The 26118-nt window shown below is 50.0% G+C and overlaps 1 protein-coding gene across 10 annotated transcripts in view; it reads right to left on the minus strand.

Moving 5' to 3' along the window:
• USP40 (ubiquitin specific peptidase 40) overlaps positions 1-26118 on the minus strand; it is a 78355-nt gene that overhangs the window by 7671 nt on the left and 44566 nt on the right. For 8 of the 10 annotated variants that reach the window (XM_060193811.1, XM_060193815.1, XM_060193813.1 and 5 more), the window contains 9 exons: positions 20071-20124; positions 19394-19482; positions 11968-12054; positions 11138-11174; positions 8906-8970; positions 6488-6562; positions 4459-4585; positions 1843-1937; positions 167-285 (listed from right to left, as the gene is read on the minus strand). In XM_060193811.1, the coding sequence (XP_060049794.1) occupies positions 167-285; positions 1843-1937; positions 4459-4585; positions 6488-6562; positions 8906-8970; positions 11138-11174; positions 11968-12054; positions 19394-19482; positions 20071-20124 (748 nt within the window). The remainder of the gene's footprint in view (positions 1-166; positions 286-1842; positions 1938-4458; positions 4586-6487; positions 6563-8905; positions 8971-11137; positions 11175-11967; positions 12055-19393; positions 19483-20070; positions 20125-26118) is intronic. The other 2 variants (XR_009550628.1, XM_060193819.1) reach the window with 1 other exon arrangement.

The following is a 26118-nucleotide window of genomic DNA, read 5'->3' on the forward strand; positions in this document are numbered from 1 at the left end:
AAATAAAATAAAATAAAATAATATACACAAAGTTACTAACATGGAAAATGAAAGCTGGCCCAGGGATTCTGAGAAAAGCATCAGCCAGCAGCCAGTCGGGGACGTGCTGAGAGGGGCTCCGGGTGCCTTCACCGGGGGGGGGGGGGGGGGGGGGGGGGCGGGTTACCTGAGCAGCTGCCGGTTGCTGCGCAGAAGGCGGCCGGGACGCCTGCTTTCCACCGTCCAGGCTCGGAGGAAGGCTGGGGATGGGACAGCGTGCTTCCACATGGAGGGCAGGGTCATGGCCTGGAACACAGACACATTCCCCGACGGCTTGCAAAGGCACTGCTGAGTGGCCTGGAGGTGGCGCAGTGGATAAAGCACTGGATTCTCAAGCATGAGGTCCCAAGTTTGACCCCGGCAGCACATGTACCAGAGTGATGGCTGTTTCTCTCTCTCTCTCCTCCTATCATTCTCATGAATAAATAAATAAATTCTTTTAAAAGACCAGGTTGCTGGGCGGGGCACCACACCAGGTCCGAGGGAGGGAGTACCTGGAGCACTGAGGACAGCACAGGGCCGGCCCGAGTCAGCCTCCCTTCCTCTCTAGTTGAGATCCACCCACTTTTTCTCAATCTGAACCCTAATCTCCTTCGTAGTTCAGTTTTTGCGAAATGAGTTTCCGTGTGTATAACACAGAGCAGACCTGCCTAGCGTGAGGGGCAGAGCTAGGGGCCGAGCTGTAGCTCTCACTGGTGCCGACAGCCAGCATTTCAGGACCTTGCGTCCATCTGCTTCAACAGATGCCCTGATTCTGCTCAGGCAGAGAACTGTTCATACATTTGGGCTGTAGTCCATAAATGGCTGCATGTTCTGTAGACGGAACAGTAACTCTGGAGTTTTCAATCCCATAAAAGGAAAGCAGAAAACACAAGGTCTTTCTGGGGTTGAATGGTGAGCCTGGCTGGCACACATGTTGCCGTGTGTAAGGACCTGGGCTCAGTACTCCAGTCCTCACCTGTGGGGGTGCTGGGGGCAGCTTTGCAGGGCTGCAGGTCTCTCTCTCTCTCTCCCTCATCCCCTCTCAATTTCTCTCAGTCCTACCAAATAAAAAAATAATAATAAAAAAGGGCTGGGTGGTGGTGCACCTGGTTGATTGTACATGTTACAGGGCACAAGGACCCAGGTTCAAGCCCCTGGTCCCCACCTGCAGGGGAGAAGTTTCACGAGTGGTGAATCAGGGCTGCAGGTGTCTCTGTCTTTCTCCCTATCACTGCCTCCCCTCTCAATTTCTGGCTGTGTTTATCAAATAAATAGAGTAAAAAAATCAAATAAAAACAAAACCGAAAAAGACCTTTCCTCTAGTCCCCGTAAGAAACAGACCATCTGCTTTGTCTGGGGAGGCTGCTTGAGGCCGTCTGAATGTCTATGCTGCCCCCGTAGCCTTTTGTGTTGGGGTCGAGTCAGTCTCCCCACTGGATGAAGTGCTCTTTCTCTGTCAGGCTAACACCTCAGCCTGAGTGAGGCCTGAGCTTTAACCCGGGAAATAGACAACAAATGACACTGAGCACGAGAGTCACAATGGCACGAAGACAATGGAAAGAGGCAGAGTGAATGCTTCACGAATGTTCCACGAGACCAGGTTTCTCTAAGAAATCAAAATGGGCACAAGCCACAGGTCACTGAGGGACTCAATCAGGGGAGGCCCGTGTGGCCTGCTGGGTACTTACCACTGAACATGGCACTTAACAAATGCCATATCAGAACAGACTGTAATTGAGGGAAAAGGAGACAGGAGAATAGGTTAATATCTCCCGGGGACAGCCAGGCCACCACTATGGCAGGCGCAGGGTTGAGTCTGACCTGGGCCTTCAGCTCCAGCAACGAGGTGTCTTCAGAGACCTTGAGGTCTCCCAGGAAGACGAGGGCCACGTCTGTGGGCACGTCACCAGGAGGGCCTGCAAAGCACAGGTGGCGCTTATGTGTGTGTGTGTGTGTGTGTGTGTGTGTGTGTGTGTGTGTGTGTGTGTGTGTGAGAGAGAGAGAGAGAGAGAGAGAGAGAGAGAGAGAGGAGCTCTGAGCTGCACTTCGGAGCAGGAGCAGCTTCTTGAGAAACCTACTGCCCACAAGCCAGGTGATGGTGCACTTGGTTGAGTGCACGTGTTACCATGTGCAAGGACCCGGGTTCAAGCCCCCAGTCCCCACCTGCAGGGGGAAGCTTCAGGAGAGGTGAAGCAGTGCTGCTGGTGTGTGTCTATCTTCTCAGTTTCTCTATCCAATAAATGAAGTAAAAACCCCGCCCACACTTGGCCCAGCTTCCCCAGCAGTGAGCAACAGCAGGTGACACAGTGCCATGTGGGGGCCTCTCCCTGCTGTGTGTAGAGAATTTTCCACTTGTGGTGTCCAAATAGTTTTTTCTAAAAAATGTATTTTTGTTTTTGACAGAGAGAAACTGAGAGGAAAGGGGAGGACATAAGAGAGGGAGAGAGAGACACCTGCAGCACTGTTCCACCACTCGTGCAACGGACCCCTGCAGGTAGGGACCCGGGATATGAAGCCGAGTCCTTGCTTAGGGTAACAAGGGCTCACCTGAACGCACCACCACCTGGCTCCAGGGCAGGTTTCTAAAGGTCCCACTCATGTTCTAAAATGAGCCGTGTGTTCAGCAATGTGCTCACAGCTGGGGGCTTGAACCCAGGTCCTTCCATGCTGTACTGTACGCTCAGCAAGGCGTGCCACCGCCTGGCTCCCAGACATCACCTTCTTGCTTTCTGCCACGAGGGCTCTCACCTGGGCTCTCACCTGCATAACTGTTCCTGGCAGACTTTCTCGTTTGTAAGTCAGGGTGAGAGGAGATGAGCACAGCTCAATCTGTCCGGCTGAGTATGCGCGAGTGTAAACAGGTAATGCACCCCATCCCCACCCCCAGCCTGCCTCACCCAAGGGGCTCTTTTCAGGAGAGGGGAGGCATCTACTGTATGCTCTGGCCCAAGTGGGGCCTGGCTTGACCCTGTTCCCTGGGGCTGCAGTCAAGTCTCTCTCTCTTTTTTTAACCTCCAGAGTTACTACTGGGGCTTGGTGCTGGCACCATGAACCCACCGCTCTTGATGCTTTTCTTAAAAATATATATATTTTTTACTGGATAGGAAGAGAGAAATGGAGAGAGGAGGGGAAGACAGAGGGGGAGAGAAAGAGAGACACCTGCAGACCTGCTTTACCGCCTGTGAAGTGACTCCCCTGCAGGTGGGGAGCCGGGGGCTCGAACCGGGATCCTTGCACGGGTCCTTGTGTTTCGTACCATGTGCGCTTAACCCGCTGCACTGCCACCTGGCCCCCCTGTAGTTAAGTCTCCATCCTGGCCCATTACAACTCTCTGTTCTCTCTGCTCTGAGGAGCTTGAGAGATGACTCACAAAAACTCGACAAAAGCACAGGCTGATGATAAAAGCCACAGGAACAGCCAGAGCACATGGCAGAAGCTTCAAAGTGAGCATGACACTGGACAATGCGGGACAGACAGACTCAGTGGACTTTCACCTCTAACTCATTTTTATTATCATTATTTTATTGCCACCAGTGTCATCGCCAGGGCCCAGGGTCAGCACAATGGATCCACTGCTCTGGACAGCCATTTTTTTTTCCTCCTTAAAAAAAAATATCTGATGGGACAGAACGAATCTGAGAAGGAAGAGGGAGAGAAAGAAAGATGCTTGCAGACCTGCTTCTCCACCTGTGAAGCGCCCACCCCCAGCAGGCAGGCAGCAGGGGCTTGAATCTGGGCGCTTGGCATGGTGATGCGTGGGCTTTACTAGGGGCTCCACCACCAACCCCATCACCTCCAATTTTATTTTATTTTATTTATTTTCCCTTCTGTTGCCCTTGTCTTTTTTTAATTGTTGTTGTAGTTATTATTGTTGTTGTTATTGATGTCGTCATTGTTAGGACAGAGAGAAATGGAGACAGGAGGGGAAGACAGAGAGGGGGAGAGAAAGACAGACACCTGCAGACCTGCTTCACCGCCTGTGAAGCGACTCCCCTGCAGGTGGGGAGCCAGGGGCTCAAACTGGGATCCTTACTCCGGTCCTTGCACTTCACGCCACATGCGCTTAACCCGCTGTGCTACCACCCGACTCCCACCTCCAATCTTAAGACAAGTGTTCCTGCTGCTTCTTTTTTAAAATACAATCATAGGAGTATTTTTTTATTAGCTTTATTTATTTATTGGCTAGAGAAAGCCAGAAATTGAGAGGGAAGGGGGAAGATAGGGAGAGAGACACCTGCAGCCCCGCTTCAGCACTCGCAAAGCTTTCCCCCTGCTCGTGAGGACCGGAGGGCTCGGACCCTGGTCCTTGTGCACTGTAGCATGTGCGCTCAGTCAGGCGTGCCAAACCCGGCCCCTGATGCCACTTCTCAGAGCAGAAGCAGACACTCCACTTTTTTCTATGACACACTGGCACCCTCAACTCTGCTTGATGCTCACCTGGGGGGGAGGTCGCTCTCCAGTCCCCACCCTGAGAAGGGGCACTGTTCACTGCATCCCGCTGAGTCTCTCCATGGCTGGCGAATCCCCGAGGCTGGTACCACCAGATGGGGACTTTCAGGAAGCCCTATGGGATGAAGTATTGAAAAGTGCTCAGCTCTGGCTTGTGGTGGAACTGGAGATCGAACCTGGAACTTCAGAGCCCCAGGCATAAATCTTTTTGCATCACCACTGTGCTGTCTCCTGGGCCTAGATAAAACGTTTCTAACTGCAGTAACTCAGACTGAGATTCCACACAGACAACTGGATAACAAAATGTTTTTGAATTCAGTATTTTAGATCTGTTAGGGTGATGTTTTTAAAATTGACAAATTAAATCAACAGAGGTAACTGGAACTAAACAGAAGTATCATAGTGGCCATAATAGAAAGGACAAAAATATTTAAGTGAATTATGTGATTTCTTCAGGCTTTATATGAATGAGCCCCATAAGGTACAGCAGTTACTCAAGTTCCTTGGACAACTCTCTCTCTCTACATATATATATATATTTTTTTTGCCTCCAGGGTTACTGCTGGGGCTCAGTGCCTGCATCATGAATCCACTGCTCCTGGAGGCCATTTTTTCCCAGTTTGTTGCCCTTGTTGTCGTCATTATTGTCGTCATTATTTGATAGGACAGAGAGAAATGGAGAGAGGAGGGGAGACAGAGATGGGGAGAGAAAGACAGACACCTGCAGACCTGCTTCACCACTTGTGAAGCGACCCCCTTGCAGGTGGGGAGCTGGGTGCTCGAACCGGGATCCTTGCATCAGTCCTTGCACTTTGAACCATGTGCACTTAACCCGCTGTGCTACCGCCTGACCCCCGCTTGGACAACTTTATAAGGAAGCAGAAACCCTGCTGGCTTCACACAAGATTCCTGCATGTTTCCTATATTAAACAAGCCCATTTCCTTCAGCACAGCCTGCAACTTCAGCTCACTGACTTCAAGTCCTTAAAACACAGTGGGGAAGAACCAGATAGCAATCTGTTACCAGGCTCATTTTCCAAGAACAGAAGATGACAGTGTAGGGATGGGGGGAAGCATGTAAAATGTTTCATTACACATATGACCTGGCTCCCACCTGCAGGGAGGGGGGTTGCTTCACAAGTGGTGAAGCAGGTCTGCAGGTGTCTTTCTCACCCTGTCTCCCCTCCCCCTCTCAATTTCTCTCTGTCCTATTCAATAAAAGAAAAGAAATAAATGCTTGATTATGCTTCAAGAAATGCATTTTAAGGCAAGAACATTTTTCTGTTCATCAGTTTGGCTAAGATTAACAAATAGTCTCCATTCGATAAAATAAAATGTAAATTAGAAGGATCGAGGAAAAACAACCAGAAGGGACATCTATTCTTTAGTTGGTAGTGATGTCAAAACCCAGAAAGTCCATGGCATAAAGCTCAAGGACCGGCAAAAGGATCCCAGTTTGAGATCCCGGCTCCCCACCTTTAGGGGAGTCGCTTCACAAGTAGTGAAGCAGGTCTGCAGGTGTCTGTCTTTCTCTCCCCCTCTGTCTTTCCCTCCTCTCTCAATTTCTCTCTGTCTTATCCAACAATGAACAAAATCAACAACAATAATAATAATCACAACAAGGCTATAACAACAAGGGCAACAAAAGGGGGAAAATGGCCTCCAGTAGCGGTGGATTCATGGTGCAGGCACTGAGCCCCAACAATAACCCTGGAGGCAAAAAACAAAAACAAAAACCCAGCAAGTCTAGTCATGTTTTCTGTTGCTGAAAATCCAGGTAAACTCTCTCTGTGTGCTCCTGGCTGAGTGCACCATGCACAAGGCCCCGGGTTCAAGCTCCTGGCCTCACCCGTGGGGGGAAACTGCTGGCGCTGCGGAGACATGGTAGCCATGTGAGCGCTGGGATTCGGGCTGCTCTCTAGTCTCTTCCCGACTGCCTTTCTGCCCCTCTCACACAAACACAAGAACATACATCTTCATCGTCCAAACACAGTGACGTTCAGAAGCTCCCCCTTACCGGAGGAGGCAGTCTCCCTTCCACGATGAGCAGAGTCTCTCCGGAGCAGACCTTAAGCTCTTTCAGAGTAGCATCCTGGGGACAGAGAAAGTCTCCTGTCACGAGGGTGCTGAGGCACACACACCGCTGCATCTTTAACTCAGCTCTGTGCCTCTTCTATACTCCCCGGAACATACGCAGATAATTGCAAGAAATAAAGTGCATACTGAAGGGACAAGATAAGGGAAGAGTGTGAAGATGCATCTCATATAGTAAAACCACCCCGTTGAAGCTGTAAGCAGGGGGCCTGCTGAGTGCAAGGGCCTGAGGTTCAAGCCCCTGGCCCCCACTTTACAAGCAGCAGAGCAGAACTGCAGGTGTCTTTCTATTTCCTTTTTTTTTTCCCCCCAGGGTTACTGCTGGGGCTTGGTGCCTGCACCACGAATCCATTGCTCCCGGAGACCATTTTTTCCCCTTTTGTTGCACTTGTTGTTCCATCATTGTTGTGGTTATTATTATTGTTGTTGTTGCTATTGTTGGATAGGACAGAGAGAAATTGAGAGAGGAGGGGAAGACAGAGGGGGAGAGAAAGAGAAACACCTGCAGACCTGCTTTACCGCCTGTGAAGTGACTCCCCTGCAGGAGGGGAGCCAGGGACTCGAACTGGGATCTTTACACTGGTCCTTGCGCTGTGCACCATGTGCGCTTAACCCGCAGCACTACCACTCCCCTCTCTTTCTGTTTTCTATCTCTCCTCCTGATTTCTGTCTCTATCCTGTTATAAGTAACAGGAAAAAAAAAAAGGAAAAAATGAACATGACAGAACAGTGGAGTCGCATCACAAGCACCAAGCCCCAGTGACAACCCCCATGACAAAAAAGGGGAGTTCAAAGTTCAGAGCGTATCTGTGAATTCTCGTGATAAGTAAGTTTATTGACTAGGGAGAAAGGTGTGTGTGGGGAGAACCAGAGCACTGCTGGCTCATGCAGTGCAGGGTCTGAACACAGGACTTCTTGCTTGAGTCTACTGCTCCATCCATGGCATCATCACCAGGGCTGTGCACTGTCAAATTCCTTCATTAGTTGAATGTCTTTTGTTCTGTCTCCCAAGGAAGAATGGCTTTCTCAGAGAGACGCATACTCTTCTAACAAGAGGACTTACCGCATTTACAACAACTTGCACACTTAGTTGAGGCTTCCCGATTCTATCAAAATCTACAGCCGGGGATCAGGCGGTAGCATACATGGCGCGAAGCATAAGAACTGGAGTAAGGATCCCGGTTTGAGCCCCCGGGTCCCCACCTGCAGGGGAGTCACTTCACAGGCGGTGAAGCAGGTCTGCAGGTGTCTATCTTTCTCTCCCCCCTCTGTCTTCCCCTCCTCTCTCCATTTCTCTCTGTCCTATCTAACAATGATGACAACAATAACAACAATAATAACAACTACAACAGTGATAAAACAACAATGGCAACAAAATGGGAAAAAATAGCCTCCAGGAGCAGTGGATTCATGGTGCAGACACTGAGCCCCAGCAATAACACTGGAGGCAAAAGAAAAATCTATAGCCAAGAAAAAAGTATAAGTAGACCCATGGATAGTGTGTGTGTGTGTGTGTGTGTGTGTGTGTGTGTGTGTGTGTGTGTGTGTGACAAAGATCGATCAATCTGGGCCTTACACTTGAGTGAATTCACCTCTCCAGGCTGCCTTTCTCATTCTCCTTAAAAAACAAAAACAGGGGCAGGGCGGTAGCGCAGCGGGTTAAGCACACGTGGTACAAAGCGCAGGGACCGGCGCATAAGGATCCTGGTTCGAGCCCCCAGCTTCCACCCGCAGGGGAGTCGCTTCACAGGCGGTGAAGCAGTTCTGCAGGTGTCTGTCTTTCTCTCCCCCTCCTCTCTCCATTTCTCTCTGTCCTATCCAACAATGATGACATCAATAACAACAATAACTACAACAGTAAAAAAAAAAACAACAAGGGCAACAAAAACAAAAACAAAACAATAAAGCCAAGGGCTGGTGAAGCAGCTCACTCAGATGGCGAGCAGCTGTCGTGTGTGTGACTCAGGTCTGAGGAACCTGCTGCCCTGCTTAAGGGAGCTCCATCTCTGTGGTCTCTTTAACTCTCCTTTTCTGCCTCTATTTCTATATTAAAATTTTTTTTTAATATATAGAGGAAGGCTGCTCCAACATCTGTGGAACTTCCCCTAGTGTCACGATGGTCTCATATGTGGTGCCAGGGCTCAAACCTGGGGCCTTGGTCAGGCACATGCTCTACCAGGGGGTTCACACGCTGAAAAAAAAAACAAAAAAACAGACAAACAAACAAAAAAAAAACCTAAAGCTTTCTCTAGAGTTTGCTCATGTGAGCAGGGCCTCTTATATGAAAACATAAGAGGAGCACTGCTGGGTTTCAGGAGGGACAGCCCAGAAGTGATCTTACTTCCTCACAGAGAGGCTCGCCGGCTTCATAGCACCAGTCCGTTCTCCGCAGATGCCACTCGTCTCCTGGAGGGAAGAAAGGCAGCGTGAAAGGACATCTCGGGACTGACGCCCGTCAGGAATGGCCCCACTAGATAGATACCAACTGGGGCTTTGGCCTATTATTGATTAACTGCTGGGCTGTTGGAAAAGTCAGGATGTATTTTATGTTTTTCTATGCATCGTGACTTTTTCTGACAGCCCAATACTTTAAAAAACTTAAGTTACACTTCCAGAGCATGAAAAATAATTAAGTTGCTCTCGGAATTGGCTAATATTTCTCTAGTCCAGGAACTGTATACTTGCGAATAAAAGCACCACTATTATTAGGTCCTGAAGTACTTATTGTCATGCTCACACCTCTCACACACTGTACACACAACTATGTCACTGCAGGATCCCTTCTAAAAGTACGGTGGGGTCCAGGAGATGGCTCAGTGAAAAGCATGGTGGAGCTGGGTTTCATTTATCTAAGATCTGTGCCAGTTGCACTGCCAGCAACTGCGGACTAGCACAAGATTGGCCCTGTGAACTTAGCATTTAATCTGATAGAAAAACAGTATTTCCAAAATAGTATTTCCTGCGGTTTCACTGCTCCAGGCTGACTTCTTCATATATATATATATCCACCCAAAGAAGCAAGACAATGCAATGAACTCAGATCCATATCTACACACAGGCTCTGAATCCACAAGGTGCCTGCTCTAAGCAAACCCTCTCTTGGTGTTAGTTTCGCTTACTGGCTGACCCAGGGAATGAACTCAGGGCTTCATGCAAGCACAGTTCTGCTAAGCAGCCTCCCTGGCCCCACTTTCTATTCTTTATTTTGGGGGTGGGGGAAAGATACCACAGTGCCACTCCACCATCCATCATTCCCCTAGGTGCTGCTAGGGTTTAAACCCAGGATCTCACCCAGAAGTGTGCCTCTACTGGGTGAGACGCCTCCCAGTCTCTACTATTAGCTGTAAATACAGGAAGACTTGCAGCCACAAAGCAAGTTGGGTGTGTTAAAAACCCAGCAGGCTCATACAGGTCCAAGAAGGACTCAGAGGACCTAGTGGGGGTTGTATTGTTACATGGGAATCTGGGGAATGTTATGCATGTACAAACTATTGTACTTACTGTTGAATGTAAAACATTAATTCCCCAATAAAAAAATATTACTAAAAACAACAACAACAACAGGCAGTAGGCTCAAAGAGGATGCCAGGGTGGGAAGAGCTTGGGCCTGAATTCAGACCTGAACTCGCTCTACTACCTGGGACTGGGACGGGGGCTAGGCCTCCCACAGTTGTGCAGTTTACTGTGTGTGAAGGCATGGGCTCCAGCCCCCAGAATCACACGGCATCGGAGGAAGCTATCCAAGCCGTGGAATCTCTCCTTTCCTGTCTGAAGTAGGGGCAGAATCCATTGAGGGGACTGGACTGACGCAGGCACAAAGCTGTGCTGCGAAAACAAAACCCCAGGGCATGCCACCTCACCCCTGAAGACAGGAGTGGGTGACCCCCGGCTGGGAGGACTATGGTGACCACCAGGACAAGGCAGTAAGCTCCCAGTGTCACCTACAGATGTCAGCCTCTGTCCCCTCTGTAACCAGGTGTGAAAATGGCACAACCAGTAGCAGGCTCACTCGTGGTCCTGCCCAATGGGCAGCTCGAGACACCGACACCCTCTGACTCCTGGCAGTCTGCACTGGGCACCACGGAAGTGCCGGCACATAGTACCCGGAGTGCTCAGTCAGCAACGTAGACAGTCTAAGGGAAACGCCGGCGTCATTCCCAAGGGTGCAGACATTTCTTTTCTTATATTTTCACTTATCTACTTATTTATTTATTATGATTTTGAGAAATTGAGAGGGAGATAGACAGAGAGGGAGAGACACCTGCAGCCCTGCTTCACTGCTCGTGAGCCCCCCCCCGGAAGGTGGCACTGGGCTTGCGCACGGCAGCATGTGTGCTCAACCAGGTGCGCCCTCACCCGGCCCCTCCAGGCCTTTATGTCTTTTGCACCTGTGCTGGATCCTGCCCAGGTTTTCTGCACTGAAAGGCAGGGTGACCCGCACCTAGTTTTCTGTCAGTCTGCAAACAAGGGCCAGGAGGTGTGGTGCCCATGGGGGAGGGCCGGTGCCGCTGACCACGGGGAGAGGACAGGCTGACGGGCCTCATCGCAGCAGAGGGTATGGCCTGCAACTTACCCTTGAGCCCAGACTTCTCCAGCATTGTCTGCAGACACTGGGAAGAGGAAAAACCGCTCTCGTTAGCTATTTGAGTTACAGTGCTGTAAGAAGCCCCCTTTTTGGACCCGGGTTCATGTAAGTCTGATTACAGTTCATCATTCCTGGCTGGAGACTGACCAGGCCAGGTAGGGTGAGATGCCTTAGGAAGGACAAAAGTGGTTCCCTGAGTCTACAGCCTACACTGAGGACAAAGTTTGGATCATCTACTTTCACACCTGCAGTGTGACCTTCTTCCTCCTCTTCTGTTTGAAATTTGATCCAAGTTTTCTCAGTGATTTAATGGTGGTTCAAAAGATTAAAGGGGGTAGGTATAGTTATACACCACATCCATCACCAGAGTGACTTTCTTCTTCTGAGGGCTAGTGGTGTGTTTCTGACCAGGTGAGATTAGTGAGGCTGGTTTTGTAAGCTACAGGGCAAGCTCTGGACCCCGTAAGAGGAGACTGGCCTCTGGGTGGCGCCCAGGACCCACAGTTGGACACACGGAAACCCACTGGGAGAGAACCAGTCACACTGTGACCTGGGGCACGGCCACGGCACAGTGAGCACACGTTTAAATAAACACCAGTGACCACCCAACACTGCCGACTTCCTGACTTCTTAACCGAATCTCAGGCAAAAGAGGGAGGGAACTGTGATTCACACAGCAAGCAGAGGGGAGCAGAGAACAGTTCTACTGCACACAGAATTCTCTGGAATCCGTTGAGTTCCCAGCTCCAGAAACTCAAAGGTCTTACTGTCTTCTTGGCGACTGCTCCTCACATCAAACACCAAGTTGAGTGGCTCACCTCCCTCACGGATAGTGTTTCCTCCACTGTGATCTCCATCTCTGCCCCAGGCTGAACGTCACTCCCCAGAGCAAAAAACAGGAACAACTGCGATCAAGACAGAAAGTAAAACCTGCATTTGAGGGGCTGAGTGGTGGCACACCTGGCTGAGAGCCATGTTACAATGCACAAGGTTCTGGGTTCAAGCCCCTGGCCCTCACCTGCAGAGGAAAAACTTCACAAATGGTGAAGTGGGGCTGCAGGGGTCTCTCTCTCTCTCCTGCTCAATTCCTGTCTCTATCCAATAAATAATAATAATAATAAATGAAAGACAATAAAATAGGGAGTCACTTCACAGGCGGCGAAGCAGGTCTGTCTCTCCCCTCTGTCTTCCCCCTCCTCTCTCCATTTCTCTCTCTCCTATTTAACAACAATGCCATCAATAACAATAATAAAAAAGAAAAAACAACAAGAGCAACAACAGGGAAAATAAATAAATATATAAAAAAACAATAAAAAAACAATGATAAAATAAAGTGTTAAAAAAAAACCCTGCATTTGAAAACTCTTTGGATTTATCATTTACTTCCAAAAAAGAAATGCCAGTGGTGCGGGAAATTTTAGATCTCAAATTGCATAAAACACTTATTTAATACTATGATTTAAAATATCATCTCAAAATTCTGGTTCATACGCTCAGTGGGGGAGAAACGTTAGGGGAAGATGACCAGTGGGCTCTGGGCCCCAACTCCATCAGGCCCCGAAGAGAGAAGAGGAAAAAGGGCTTTGGGAAGCAGTGATAGGTGAAGGTGTGAGTTAGAAAGGAAGAGGGGAGTCAGGTGGTGATGCAGCGGGTTAAGCGCACATGGCGCAAAGCGCAAGGGCTGGCGTAAAGACCCCAGTTTGAGCCGGGATCGTCCATCTTTTTCTTTTCTCTTCTTTTTTCTTTTCTTTCCTTAAGATCTGTGTGTGTGAGGGAGAGAAAGAGCCAGAGCATCACTTTGGCACATATGATGCCGGAGCGAGAACTCAGGCCTCATACTGAGAGCCCAGTGCTTTACCCACTGCACCATCTTCTAGGACACAGGACTGCCAGGCTTATTATTATTATTATTATTAGTGACTTAATAATGATCATGTGGGATAAGAGGGGTACAATCCCATGCAATTCCCACCACCAGAGTTCCGTATCCCAAACTTCCATTGGAAGCTTCCCTACTCTTTATCCTTCTGGGAGCACAGACCAAAGAGCTTATGGGGTGCAGAAGGTGGAAGGTCTGGCTTCTATAATTGCTTCCCTGCTGAACATGGAAGATTGATCCATACCCCCAGCCTGTTTCTCTCTTTCCCTAGTGGGGCAGAGCTCTGGGGAAGTGGGGCTCCAGCCATCTGCCCAGGGGAGTCAGGTTGGTGTCATGGTAGCATCTGCAACATGGTGGTTAAAAGGTACTAGTCTTAACAACCACAGTTCATAAATTCTAAAATGCACCCTCCCTGCACGCACACACATTTAGCCTTTGTAAGATGAGGCTGCATCTTGCAGTAAGTGGCAGCCTATGATGATCAGCAGCCTGGATAGCACATGCAGTGCTGAGTCACCAGAGGTGCATTAAGTTTAAGGCTATTGATCTGACCTTAATTGCTCTCTGAAGCCTCACGCTAGCTTGGTCTTTATCAGCATTCACTTCCTGCATAAGATCCCATCAAGCTGACCTTTGTCAGGGGGAGGGGCCTTATCTATTCAATAAACTTTTTTTAATCTTTTTTTTCTTTATTGGGGGGATTAATGGTTTAGGGTTGGCAGTAAAATACAGTAGTTTGTACATGTGTCACATTTCTAGTTTTCCACATAACAGTCTAACCCTCCCTAGTTTTTTTTTTTTCCTATTTTTTATGTTTTTTTTTCTTAATAAACTTCCGTGAGACTCCAGAAGTCATACCGACGCCCTCCGTGTTGTAAGGTGTCCAGGCAAACGGGCACACCTAAGTTCCCTGAGCTCTAGCAAACAGAAGCTCCCGGGAAGCTAATGAGAGGAAGACATGACAGCTGAGGGTGAGTCAGAAAAGAAAAGTGGGGCTGCGAGGCACGGAGTTGACAGAGCCAGACTGACATTCACCCTGCGAGGCACGGAGTTGACAGAGCCAGACTGACATTCACCCTGCGAGGCACGGAGTTGACAGAGCCAGACTGACATTCACCCTGCGAGGCACGGAGTTGACAGAGCCAGACTGACATTCACCCTGCGAGGCACGGAGTTGACAGAGCCAGACTGACATTCACCCTGCGAGGCACGGAGTTGACAGAGCCAGACTGACATTCACCCTGCGAGGCACGGAGTTGACAGAGCCAGACTGACATTCACCCTGCGAGGCACGGAGTTGACAGAGCCAGACTGACATTCACCCTGCGAGGCACGGAGTTGACAGAGCCAGACTGACATTCACCCTGCGAGGCACGGAGTTGACAGAGCCAGACTGACATTCACCCTGCGAGGCACGGAGTTGACAGAGCCAGACTGACATTCACCCTGCGAGGCACGGAGTTGACAGAGCCAGACTGACATTCACCCTGCGAGGCACGGAGTTGACAGAGCCAGACTGACATTCACCCTGCGAGGCACGGAGTTGACAGAGCCAGACTGACATTCACCCTGCGAGGCACGGAGTTGACAGAGCCAGACTGACATTCACCCTGCGAGGCACGGAGTTGACAGAGCCAGACTGACATTCACCCTGCGAGGCACGGAGTTGACAGAGCCAGACTGACATTCACCCTGCGAGGCACGGAGTTGACAGAGCCAGACTGACATTCACCCTGCGAGGCACGGAGTTGACAGAGTCAGACTGACATTCACCCTGCGAGGCACGGAGTTGACAGAGTCAGACTGACATTCACCCTGCGAGGCACGAAGTTGACAGAGCCAGACTGACATTCACCCTGCGAGGCACGGAGTTGACAGAGTCAGACTGACATTCACCCTGCGAGGCACGGAGTTGACAGAGTCAGACTGACATTCACCCTGCGAGGCACGGAGTTGACAGAGCCAGACTGACATTCACCCTGCGAGGCACGGAGTTGACAGAGCCAGACTGACATTCACCCTGCGAGGCACGGAGTTGACAGAGTCAGACTGACATTCACCCTGCGAGGCACGGAGTTGACAGAGTCAGACTGACATTCACCCTGCGAGGCACGGAGTTGACAGAGTCAGACTGACATTCACCCTGCGAGGCACGGAGTTGACAGAGCCAGACTGACATTCACCCTGCGAGGCACGGAGTTGACAGAGTCAGACTGACATTCACCCTGCGAGGCACGGAGTTGACAGAGTCAGACTGACATTCACCCTGCGAGGCACGGAGTTGACAGAGTCAGACTGACATTCACCCTGCGAGGCACGGAGTTGACAGAGTCAGACTGACATTCACCCTGCGAGGCACGGAGTTGACAGAGTCAGACTGACATTCACCCTGCGAGGCACGGAGTTGACAGAGTCAGACTGACATTCACCCTGCGAGGCACGGAGTTGACAGAGCCAGACTGACATTCACCCTGCGAGGCACGGAGTTGACAGAGCCAGACTGACATTCACCCTGCGAGGCACGGAGTTGACAGAGTCAGACTGACATTCACCCTGCGAGGCACGGAGTTGACAGAGTCAGACTGACATTCACCCTGCGAGGCACGGAGTTGACAGAGTCAGACTGACATTCACCCTGCGAGGCACGGAGTTGACAGAGTCAGACTGACATTCACCCTGCGAGGCACGGAGTTGACAGAGCCAGACTGACATTCACCCTGCGAGGCACGGAGTTGACAGAGTCAGACTGACATTCACCCTGCGAGGCACGGAGTTGACAGAGTCAGACTGACATTCACCCTGCGAGGCACGGAGTTGACAGAGTCAGACTGACATTCACCCTGCGAGGCACGGAGTTGACAGAGTCAGACTGACATTCACCCTGCGAGGCACGGAGTTGACAGAGTCAGACTGACATTCACCCTGCGAGGCACGGAGTTGACAGAGCCAGACTGACATTCACCCTGCGAGGCACGGAGTTGACAGAGCCAGACTGACATTCACCCTGCGAGGCACGGAGTTGACAGAGTCAGACTGACATTCACCCTGCGAGGCACGGAGTTGACAGAGTCAGACTGACATTCACCCTGCGAGGCACGGAGTTGACAGAGTCAGACTGACATTCACCCTGCGAGGCACGGAGTTGACAGAGCCAGACTGACATTCACCCTGCGAGGCACGGAGTTGACAGAGCCAGACTGACATTCACCCTGCGAGGCACGGAGTTGACAGAGCCAGACTGACATTCACCCTGCGAGGCACGGAGTTGACAGAGCCAGACTGACATTCACCCTGCGAGGCACGGAGTTGACAGAGTCAGACTGACATTCACCCTGCGAGGCACGGAGTTGACAGAGTCAGACTGACATTCACCCTGCGAGGCACGGAGTTGACAGAGCCAGACTGACATTCACCCTGCGAGGCACGGAGTTGACAGAGCCAGACTGACATTCACCCTGCGAGGCACGGAGTTGACAGAGCCAGACTGACATTCACCCTGCGAGGCACGGAGTTGACAGAGTCAGACTGACATTCACCCTGCGAGGCACGGAGTTGACAGAGTCAGACTGACATTCACCCTGCGAGGCACGGAGTTGACAGAGTCAGACTGACATTCACCCTGCGAGGCACGGAGTTGACAGAGCCAGACTGACATTCACCCTGCGAGGCACGGAGTTGACAGAGCCAGACTGACATTCACCCTGCGAGGCACGGAGTTGACAGAGCCAGACTGACATTCACCCTGCGAGGCACGGAGTTGACAGAGCCAGACTGACATTCACCCTGCGAGGCACGGAGTTGACAGAGCCAGACTGACATTCACCCTGCGAGGCACGGAGTTGACAGAGTCAGACTGACATTCACCCTGCGAGGCACGGAGTTGACAGAGTCAGACTGACATTCACCCTGCGAGGCACGGAGTTGACAGAGTCAGACTGACATTCACCCTGCGAGGCACGGAGTTGACAGAGTCAGACTGACATTCACCCTGCGAGGCACGGATTTGACAGAGTCAGACTGACATTCACCCTGCGAGGCACGGAGTTGACAGAGCCAGACTGACATTCACCCTGCGAGGCACGGAGTTGACAGAGCCAGACTGACATTCACCCTGCGAGGCACGGAGTTGACAGAGCCAGACTGACATTCACCCTGCGAGGCACGGAGTTGACAGAGCCAGACTGACATTCACCCTGCGAGGCACGGAGTTGACAGAGTCAGACTGACATTCACCCTGCGAGGCACGGAGTTGACAGAGTCAGACTGACATTCACCCTGCGAGGCACGGAGTTGACAGAGCCAGACTGACATTCACCCTGCGAGGCACGGAGTTGACAGAGTCAGACTGACATTCACCCTGCGAGGCACGGAGTTGACAGAGTCAGACTGACATTCACCCTGCGAGGCACGGAGTTGACAGAGTCAGACTGACATTCACCCTGCGAGGCACGGAGTTGACAGAGCCAGACTGACATTCACCCTGCGAGGCACGGAGTTGACAGAGTCAGACTGACATTCACCCTGCGAGGCACGGAGTTGACAGAGTCAGACTGACATTCACCCTGCGAGGCACGGAGTTGACAGAGCCAGACTGACATTCACCCTGCGAGGCACGGAGTTGACAGAGTCAGACTGACATTCACCCTGCGAGGCACGGAGTTGACAGAGCCAGACTGACATTCACCCTGCGAGGCACGGAGTTGACAGAGTCAGACTGACATTCACCCTGCGAGGCACGGAGTTGACAGAGTCAGACTGACATTCACCCTTGCGAGGCACGGAGTTGACAGAGTCAGACTGACATTCACCCTGCGAGGCATGGAGTTGACAGAGCCAGACTGACACTCACCCTGCGGGCTCCTGGGCATTAGACTCTGTGGGACCTCGGGGCAGAAAATGTCACAGCACAGTGGTTCACAGCTAATCAGTCTTGAGGAATTATCAAGGAGACAGACCACCTATGAGAGGTGTTGACTCACACACAGGAGACAGGAGACAGACCACCTGTGAGAGGCACTGACTTAAAGCACCACTGGTAAAGCTATCCTGCATTTCCTGAAGTCGAGATTTTTTTTATTTTTATTTTTATTTTTATTTTTATTAGTGCTTCAGTAATGATTTACAAAATCACGGGTATAATTCCACACCGTTCCCACAACCATAGTTCTCAACAGAAATTTGAAGGGCCAGAGAGGACTGGTAAAGATACACAAAGTTCTGAAAGGAAAGATTTCAGCTGAGAATATCCAGTTAGGTTATCAGCTATGTTTGAAGGAATGCTAAGAGCTTTTTAGGTAAGTAACAGTTAAACGAGTTCACTTCTGCTACTTAAATTCTACTAAAGGGACTTGTATAAAAGGAAAATATGAAGTGCTTTCCTCATATGTGAGAAATACAGAAACAAAGCAAGGAAACAAACTGAAAGGAAGACAAGTCATTGTCCTTGAACTACAGAACTGAGGTGAAGTTCTCGAGTGTCAGAGGTGGTGGGCTGGGAAGGAGAAGGGGGCCTAACAGGTGGAGGGATATGGGCGCTTTGCTAAGCATGTGTCGGTGTGCCAACACATTAACATTTTAAGGAATTTTATTTATTAACTGTGGCAAGAAAGAGAGAAAACCAGAGTACTGTTCTGCCACATACAATACTGGGGGTTGAAATTGGGACACCGTGCTCGAGAATTCAACACTTTGTCCACTGCACCACTTCCCAGGCTGTCTGGGAACACATTCTGAAGAGGTGAGAAATGACAACTTCTGGCTTATCATCTTATAACCCAAGACCATTCAGAAGTAAATAAATAAAAGTACTAATGAAAAAAAAAATCTTAGGGGCCAGGCAGTTGTGCCTGGTTAAGTGCACACATTACAGTGCACAAGGACACAGGCTCAAGCCCCTGATTCCCAGCTGCATGGAGAAGCTTCATGAGTGGTGAAGCAGGGCTGCAGGTGTCTCTCTGTCTTTTTCCCTCTATACCTCCCCTTCCCCTCTCAATTTCTTTCTCTAGTAATAAAAAATAAGAAAAAATATTTAAATACAACTTCAGGGTTTCAATTAAAACTACATTTTTAAAGAAGAAAAATTATTAAAGATTCCAATTAGTCGTACTTCCACAGGACCGTGTAAGCTCTCAGAGTTATTTATTTTTTACTTAAGAATGCATGTTCTGAGCTCTACTGCTGAGTCACTCCCTGATAATGCTTTTCTTTTTTTTTTTTTTTCCTCTTTACTAGACAGGCTTCTATGGAAGTATGTCTAAAAAAAATGTACCATTTGTGGGGAAATAAAAACTTAGTGGAAATAATCACTGTAGTAAGCGCACTAGTCATGACACTAGAACCTGCGATGGTGGGGCCCTGGCTGTTACCTGGGAGGGAGTCGGCGCTTTTCCAGGACACAGCCCCAGCGAACAGCCCAGCTTCAGCTCTGCTTCCTCTAAGGTGTGCATGTCCGGCACTAGGAAGAAAACAAGTGCTAAGATCCTTCCTGAGCAAAATCTACTGACGGACAGCTGGTGTGTGTATGTGTGCAGCTGGTGTGTGTGTGTGTGTGTACAGCTGGTGTGTGTGTATACAGCTAGAGTCTGTGTACAGCTGGTGTGTGTGTGTGTACAGTTGGTGTGTGTGTGTACAGCTGGTGTGTGTGTGTACAGCTGGAGTCTGTGTACAGCTGGTGTGTGAGTGTACAGCTGGTGTATATATGTGTACAGCTGGTGTGTGTGTGTATAGTTGGTGTGTGTGTGTACAGCTGGTGTGTGTGTGTACAGCTGATGTGTGTGTGTACAGCTGGAGTCTGCGTACAGCTGGTGTGTGTGTGTGTACAGCTGGTGTGTGTGTGTGTGTGTGTAGAACTGGAGTCTGTGTACAGCTGGTGTGTGTGTGTGTAGAGCTGGAGTCTGTGTACAGCTGGTGTGTGTGTGTGTAGAGCTGGAGTCTGTGTACAGCTGGTGTGTGTGTGTGTAGAGCTGGAGTCTGTGTACAGCTGGTGTGTGTGTGTATGTGTGCGTGCGCTCTCTCTAGAGGCTTTCTGCCCAGAGGGAGTTACCTGGACACAGCAGTTTCCCAGTTCTACTGACGGGTCTTAGACAGCTGTTCTCAGCTATAAACACAAAGGTGACAATGAATGATTAGCGCAGCCGACAAAACTGTAAGATGCTTGGCTGTGTTAATCAGCAGGAAGTCACAAGATGCTAAACCTCACAAAGCCCAGCCACCTCCCCTGGCCCCCGACGCCCCCAAACCATGCAGCTAGTCTTCATGTGGCCCCAGAGTGTGCTAGTCTTCATGTGGCCCCAGAGTGTGCTCGGCCACAACTGTTCTGGGGCCCTTCACCATTTCTGTGGAAACACTTAAAACTCAGTGGCCACACAGGAACAGTGCCATCTGGAAACTAGTAAGACAGTTTTCAGTACTGTGCTTCAAAGCGCCAGAACACTGAGAACCAGAGCGTTTTCTGTGTGCCCTGTCAGTGGGGCTTGGCCCTCCCTGCACGCCAGGCCAGCGTTACAGGCCCAAGTCAGATCCTAACTAGGGATCTGCTTCTAGTCCTTTATATTCCACACTTTCGGTGTCATGAAACATCCCTCAGAGCTTATTTATTGGAGAGAGACAGAAACTGAGAGAACTGGAGAGAGAGGGAGAGAGACAGACACCCGCAGCCCTGCTTCACCACTTGCAAAGCTTCCCCTCTGCAGGCGTGGGGGGGGGGGGGCTTGAAGCGGGGTCCTTGCACACTGTAACGTGTGTGCTCAGCCAGCTGTGCTTCCCGGGCCCCAGATGGTCTTTTGTCAGTGTCACTTCCTCTGGGACATCCTTATCTTTTCACCACCATCACTCTCCTGACTTCTAGGGATCAGTTCCTGTGTGAAGCTCCTCCGGACGCCCATCTAGAGGCTCTTGAATGGTAATGGTGTCACCTCTCTGCAGCAGTTTCACTGACACCTTAGCCCTTGGGGCAGAAGGCGGCTCAGTGACCAGAGTGTGTTTGTGTGGCCCTGGCTCCAGCCTCACTGCCATAGGGCAGTGCCATCACACTGGGGAAGCTCTGATGCTGCAGCATCTCAATCTGAGATTAAAAAAAGGGGGGGAAGGGGTCGGGCAGTGGTGCAGCAGGTTAAGGGCACGTGGCTCAAAGCACAAGGACTGGCTGTTAAGGATCCCAGTTCGAGCCCCCTGCTCCCCACCTGCAGGAGAGTCGCTTCACAGGTGGTGAAGCAGGCCTGCAGGTGTCTATCTTTCTCTCCCCCTCTGTCTTCCCCTCCTCTCTCCATTTCTCTCTGTAATATCCAACAACAATGACATCAACAACAACAACAATAACCACAATAACGATGAAACAAGGGCAACAAAAGGGGAAAAAAAATGGCCTCCAGGTGCAGTGGATTTCTGGTGCAGGCACCAAGCCCCAGCTATAACTCTGGAGGCAAAAAAAAAAAAAAAAAAAAAAAAAAATGGAGGTGGTGTATTACACCAAAGTGAAAGACTGGGGTGGTGGGGAGGGTCGATGTCCTGGAACATGATGGCAGAGGAGGACCTAGAGGGCATTGAACTGTCATGTGGAAAACTGAGAAATGTTACGCATGTACAAACTACTGTATTTTACTGTTGACTGTAAATCATTAATCCAATAATGATTAAAAAAAAAAAGGATGGAAGGAAGAAAAAAGAAAGAAAAAAAAGGCAGCCCGGGAGCTCCCCAAAGCAAGCAGAAGCCTACTTTTTTTAAAAAAAAATTTATTTATTTTCCCTTTTGTTGCCCTTGTTTAATGTTGTTGTAGTTCAGAAGCCTACTTCTATGTCACAGCTACATTTGTTTTTGTTGTCCAACTGAAGAATGCTTTTTTGTGAAACATCAGAGGGAAAAAGCCAGCCTTTGGAAGAGTGAAGCGGCCCTCAGGCCGTGCAGACAGCTGTCAGTCTCCGGCTCCCTCAGAGGTCTGCAGAGCTAGCAGTTGTGTCTGTGCTTCGCGCGCTGCAGTGGGAGCTGTGCTGCTGGCAGACTCGTGTTCTGGGGCCCAAGGAAGTAGAAACCTGTGCGGTTGGACCACCTGTACCTCAGGTATGCCAGATATTTCCTGCGCTTATTAACGGGGGCGGGGCTAGCAGGCCCTGTGTTTTTGAGGTGGCAAAGATCCCTAATTTATGGAAAGGAGCTTGTTAGGACCTCTTACAAACTTGGATGGGCGGTGGGGGGTGGGAGAGAGGGGTAGCCCCCAGAGGCAATGGCCTGGGGACCTCACAATGACTGCCAGACACATCAGATTTGCACCCCGGGTTCACGGCCATAACTCACCGCAGTGGGAAGTTAGAACGATTCTAACACAGATTTCCTATTGAATTACGAGAAAAGAGCAGCCCAGCTTAAAAAAGTTCTGCACCCTATAATGATCCTTGGTCCATGCTCCCAGAGAAATTAATAGGAACGCTTTCAAGGGAGGGGCTGGGATATGGAACTCTGGTAGTGGGAATTGTGTAGAATTGTAGCCTTCTTATCCTATGATCTTGTTGATATTTATTTTATAAATAAATGACGTATTTAAAAAAAGGTCTGTGAGGGCTGGGCAGAGAGCTTGGCCTGCTGAAAGCACCAACATGCTTGCTTGAGGTTCCAAGTTCAAGCCCAGGCACCTCCCTTCTGCCAGAGCTAAGTAGTGCCCTAGTCTCTTTTTCCCTCATAATATATATATTTGGGGTTTTTTTGTTGTTGTTTATTTTTTTGCTGTTGTAGTTGCAAGGGTTATCACTGGTGCTCTTGCCTGCACATGAATCTGCTCCTGGCAGCTCCCTCCCGCCCCCCGTATTTTACTGAATAGGACAAAGAAAAATGGAGAGAAGAGGGGGAAATAGATAACAGACACCTGCAGACTTGTTTTTATTGCTTGTGAAGCGTCTGCTCTGCAGGTGGGGAGCGGGGGCTCAGTCCCAGGTCCTTAAGCAAGGTGACACGTGCCCTCAATCAGGTGCGCCACCCCACATCATGTATTTCTTTTAATCAGAGCACTGCCCTGCTCTGGCTTATGGTTCTGGTGGTGCTGGGGATTAAGCCTGGGACTTAGGAGTCTCAGGCATAAGAGTCTTTTTTTTAAATTATATTTATTTATTGAACAGAGACAGCCAGAAATCAAGAGGGAAGGGGAGGTAGAAAGGGAGACAGACAGACACCTGCAGCCCTGCTTCACCACTCAGGAAGCTTCCCCCTGTAGGTGGGGACGAGGGGCTCGAACCTGGGTTCTTGTGCACTTAACCAGGTGTGCCACCACCTGGTCCCAAGAGTCTGTTTGCATAACCATCATGCTATGACCTGTAATACGAATCCACTGTTCCTGGAGGCCACTTTTTCCGTTTTGTTGCCCTTATTGTTCATTGTAAATTTTTTTTTTTTTACCTCCAGGGTTATCGCCTGCATCATGAATCCACCACTCCTGGAGGCCATTTTTTCCCCTTTTGTTGCCCTTGTTGTTTATTAGTGTTGTTACCATTATTGTTGTCGTTGTTGTTGGACAGGACAGAGAAATCGAGAGGGGAGGGGAAGACAGAGGGGGAGAGAAAGACATTTGTAGACCTGCTTCACCGCCTGTGAAGTGACTCCCCTGTGTGTGGGGGAGCTGGGGGCTTGAACTGGGATCCCTACGCAGGTCCTTGAGCTTTGCACCACGTGTGTTTAACCCGCTGCGCTACTGCCCAGCTCCCTGAATATGTATTTTTTTTAAAGTTTTTAAAAAATATTTTTATTTATTATTGAATAGAGAGAGAAATTGAGAGGAGAAGGGAGACAGAGACACCTGCAGCCCTACTTCTCTACTTGGGAATCTTTCCCCCTGCAGGTGGGGACCAGGGGCTTGAACCCTGAATCTGTATTTTTAAATACATTTTAAATACTGTCTCCTGTGACTGGAAGGTGGTGCAGTGGTAAAGGGCTGGGCTGTCAAGCACGGGTCTCAAGCTGGGCCCTGTTGCCACAGTGCCAGAAGGATTCTGTTTCCTCTCAATGAAGAGGGTCTCCTCACAGCAAGCCCACTGGGTGCTCCAAGCTCTGCAGTGGCAGCCTCCCTCACGGACACACGTGGTGGCTACAGCACAGGAGCAACAGGGACGCCTCAGGAGGATGATGGGCTGATTGGGGCTGTGTGCTCAGGGTGACAGCAAAGCCAGCAGAGCCTGGAGGAGAGGACCCGGGGAAGGGAGGGCAGCCACAGCACTAGGGGCAGGCAAATGGTCTGCGCGGAGCCCTGGGGACAAAGGGGGTCTTCCCAGTGGGGGCAGCCAGCAGGACACCGTGGGCAGCAGACAAGGTGGTTAGCCGGCCTGACTCCACCTGCTGACATGGCCGGGAGGAGCTTTGCAATGTCAAGAGTGGAGGGCAGGAAGGGAGCAGAGCAGAGGAAGGGGAGACGGGGTGTCCACTTAGTGAGCCGCCCCACTCCAGCCAGGCTGTGGAGGTTTATTCATAATCAAGCGAGATGTGCGGGTGGCATGGTGGGAGGACGGAATATGCACACGAGGTCCTGAGCTTGAGCCCGGCATGCATGTGGCGGTTATGCTCTGCCTCCTCTCTCGCTCCCTCTCCCCGGTCTCCTGTGAAGCTCATATGTAACATGAAGCTGTTGGGAACTATCTAAAGAAATCTGCTAAGTGAGTGTCTACATCTGTTGAGAGATGGGCTCTTTCCCAGAGGACTGTGCTGTCTCCCCCCCGCCAGCAGTGAATGCAGAGTCTCGGGTGCTCCACAGCTTCTGTCAGTGCTTGGCTGTCAGCACTGAGTGTTCTGGAGCGCTGCCAGCGTTCAGTTTGGTGGCCAGTGACTCTGAGCACCTGTCCCTGCGCTTACAGGTGGGCCTTTATTATTATCTTTATTCATCTGAGACAGTTAGAAATCAAGAGAGATGGGGGGACAGGGAGAGAGACAGAGAGACACTCGCGGCCCCGCTTCACCTCCCGCAAAGCTTTCCCCTTGCAGGTAGGGACCAGGGGTTCTGTAAAATGCCGCTCGACCAGGTGCGCCACCACCTGTAGGTGGGCCTTCTTGTGCAACGGTCCAAATTCAGGTTGGCTTCTTTGTCTTCTGACGAGGCTACAAGTTATTTTCTTGATTCAAAACTACCTCCAAAAATGTGTTGTTTTTTTTCTCCCAGTTTTAGCATTCTCAAATCTCTTTTGGAGAATGTCTAAATTTGTAATTCAACCTACTTTCTTTATGATTTCTATTTTCTGGATACTATTTAAAAAATCTTTTTCCAGGGAGTTGGGCGGTAGCACAACGGGTTAAGTGCACCTGGCACAAAGTGCAAGGACCAGTGTAAGGATCCAGGTTCGAGCCCCTGGCTCCCCTCCTGCAGGGGAGTCGCTTCATAGGCGGTGAAGCAGGTCTGCAGGTGTCTATCTTTCTCTCCCCCTGTCTTCCCCTCCTCTCTCCATTTCTCTCTGTCCTATCCAACAACAATGACATCAATAACAATAATAACTACAACAACAACAACAACAAAAAAAACAAGGGCAACAAAAAGGGAATAAACATTTAAAACAAATCTTTTTCCTTATGATAAAAAGTCCCAAGGATTTTCTCATGTTTTCTCTCAGTAATTTTGCAGTTTAAAAAGATCAATTACATATGAGAGGAAGTTTCACATCAGACAAAAAATGATGGGGGGGGCGGAGGGAAGAAAGAGAAGGAGAAGGAGAGAGGCAGGCCAGAGCATCACTCTGGTACATGATACACGGGGAACACAAAGGAAGCCTCAGGCAGGAAGTCCTGTTCTCTGCCAGTCACCTCCTGGCTGCTAGTTTTAGTAAGTTTAACATTTAGGTCTGTGATCATGCTGAATTATTTTAAATGATGTTGGGCAAAGCTGGGGTTGGTTTGTGCATCTGTGGATACTGAACTGGCCTGGCATTGCATGCCGAAGATGTAACCTTTCCCACAGAAATGCTTCGATGCGTTTCAGGTGTTTGCACCGTATCTGGATTCTTTTCATTTCTATTGCCACCAGGGTTATCACAGGGCTCGGTGCTAGCACTACTGAGCTTCAGCTAATTTTTTGTTTCTTTCTGCTTTATTTTTATTTGACAGGACAGAGAGAAACTGAGAGGGAAGGGA

The sequence above is a fragment of the Erinaceus europaeus genome, chromosome 7, assembly GCF_950295315.1.
Source record: "Erinaceus europaeus chromosome 7, mEriEur2.1, whole genome shotgun sequence".
Lineage (NCBI taxonomy): Eukaryota > Metazoa > Chordata > Mammalia > Eulipotyphla > Erinaceidae > Erinaceus > Erinaceus europaeus.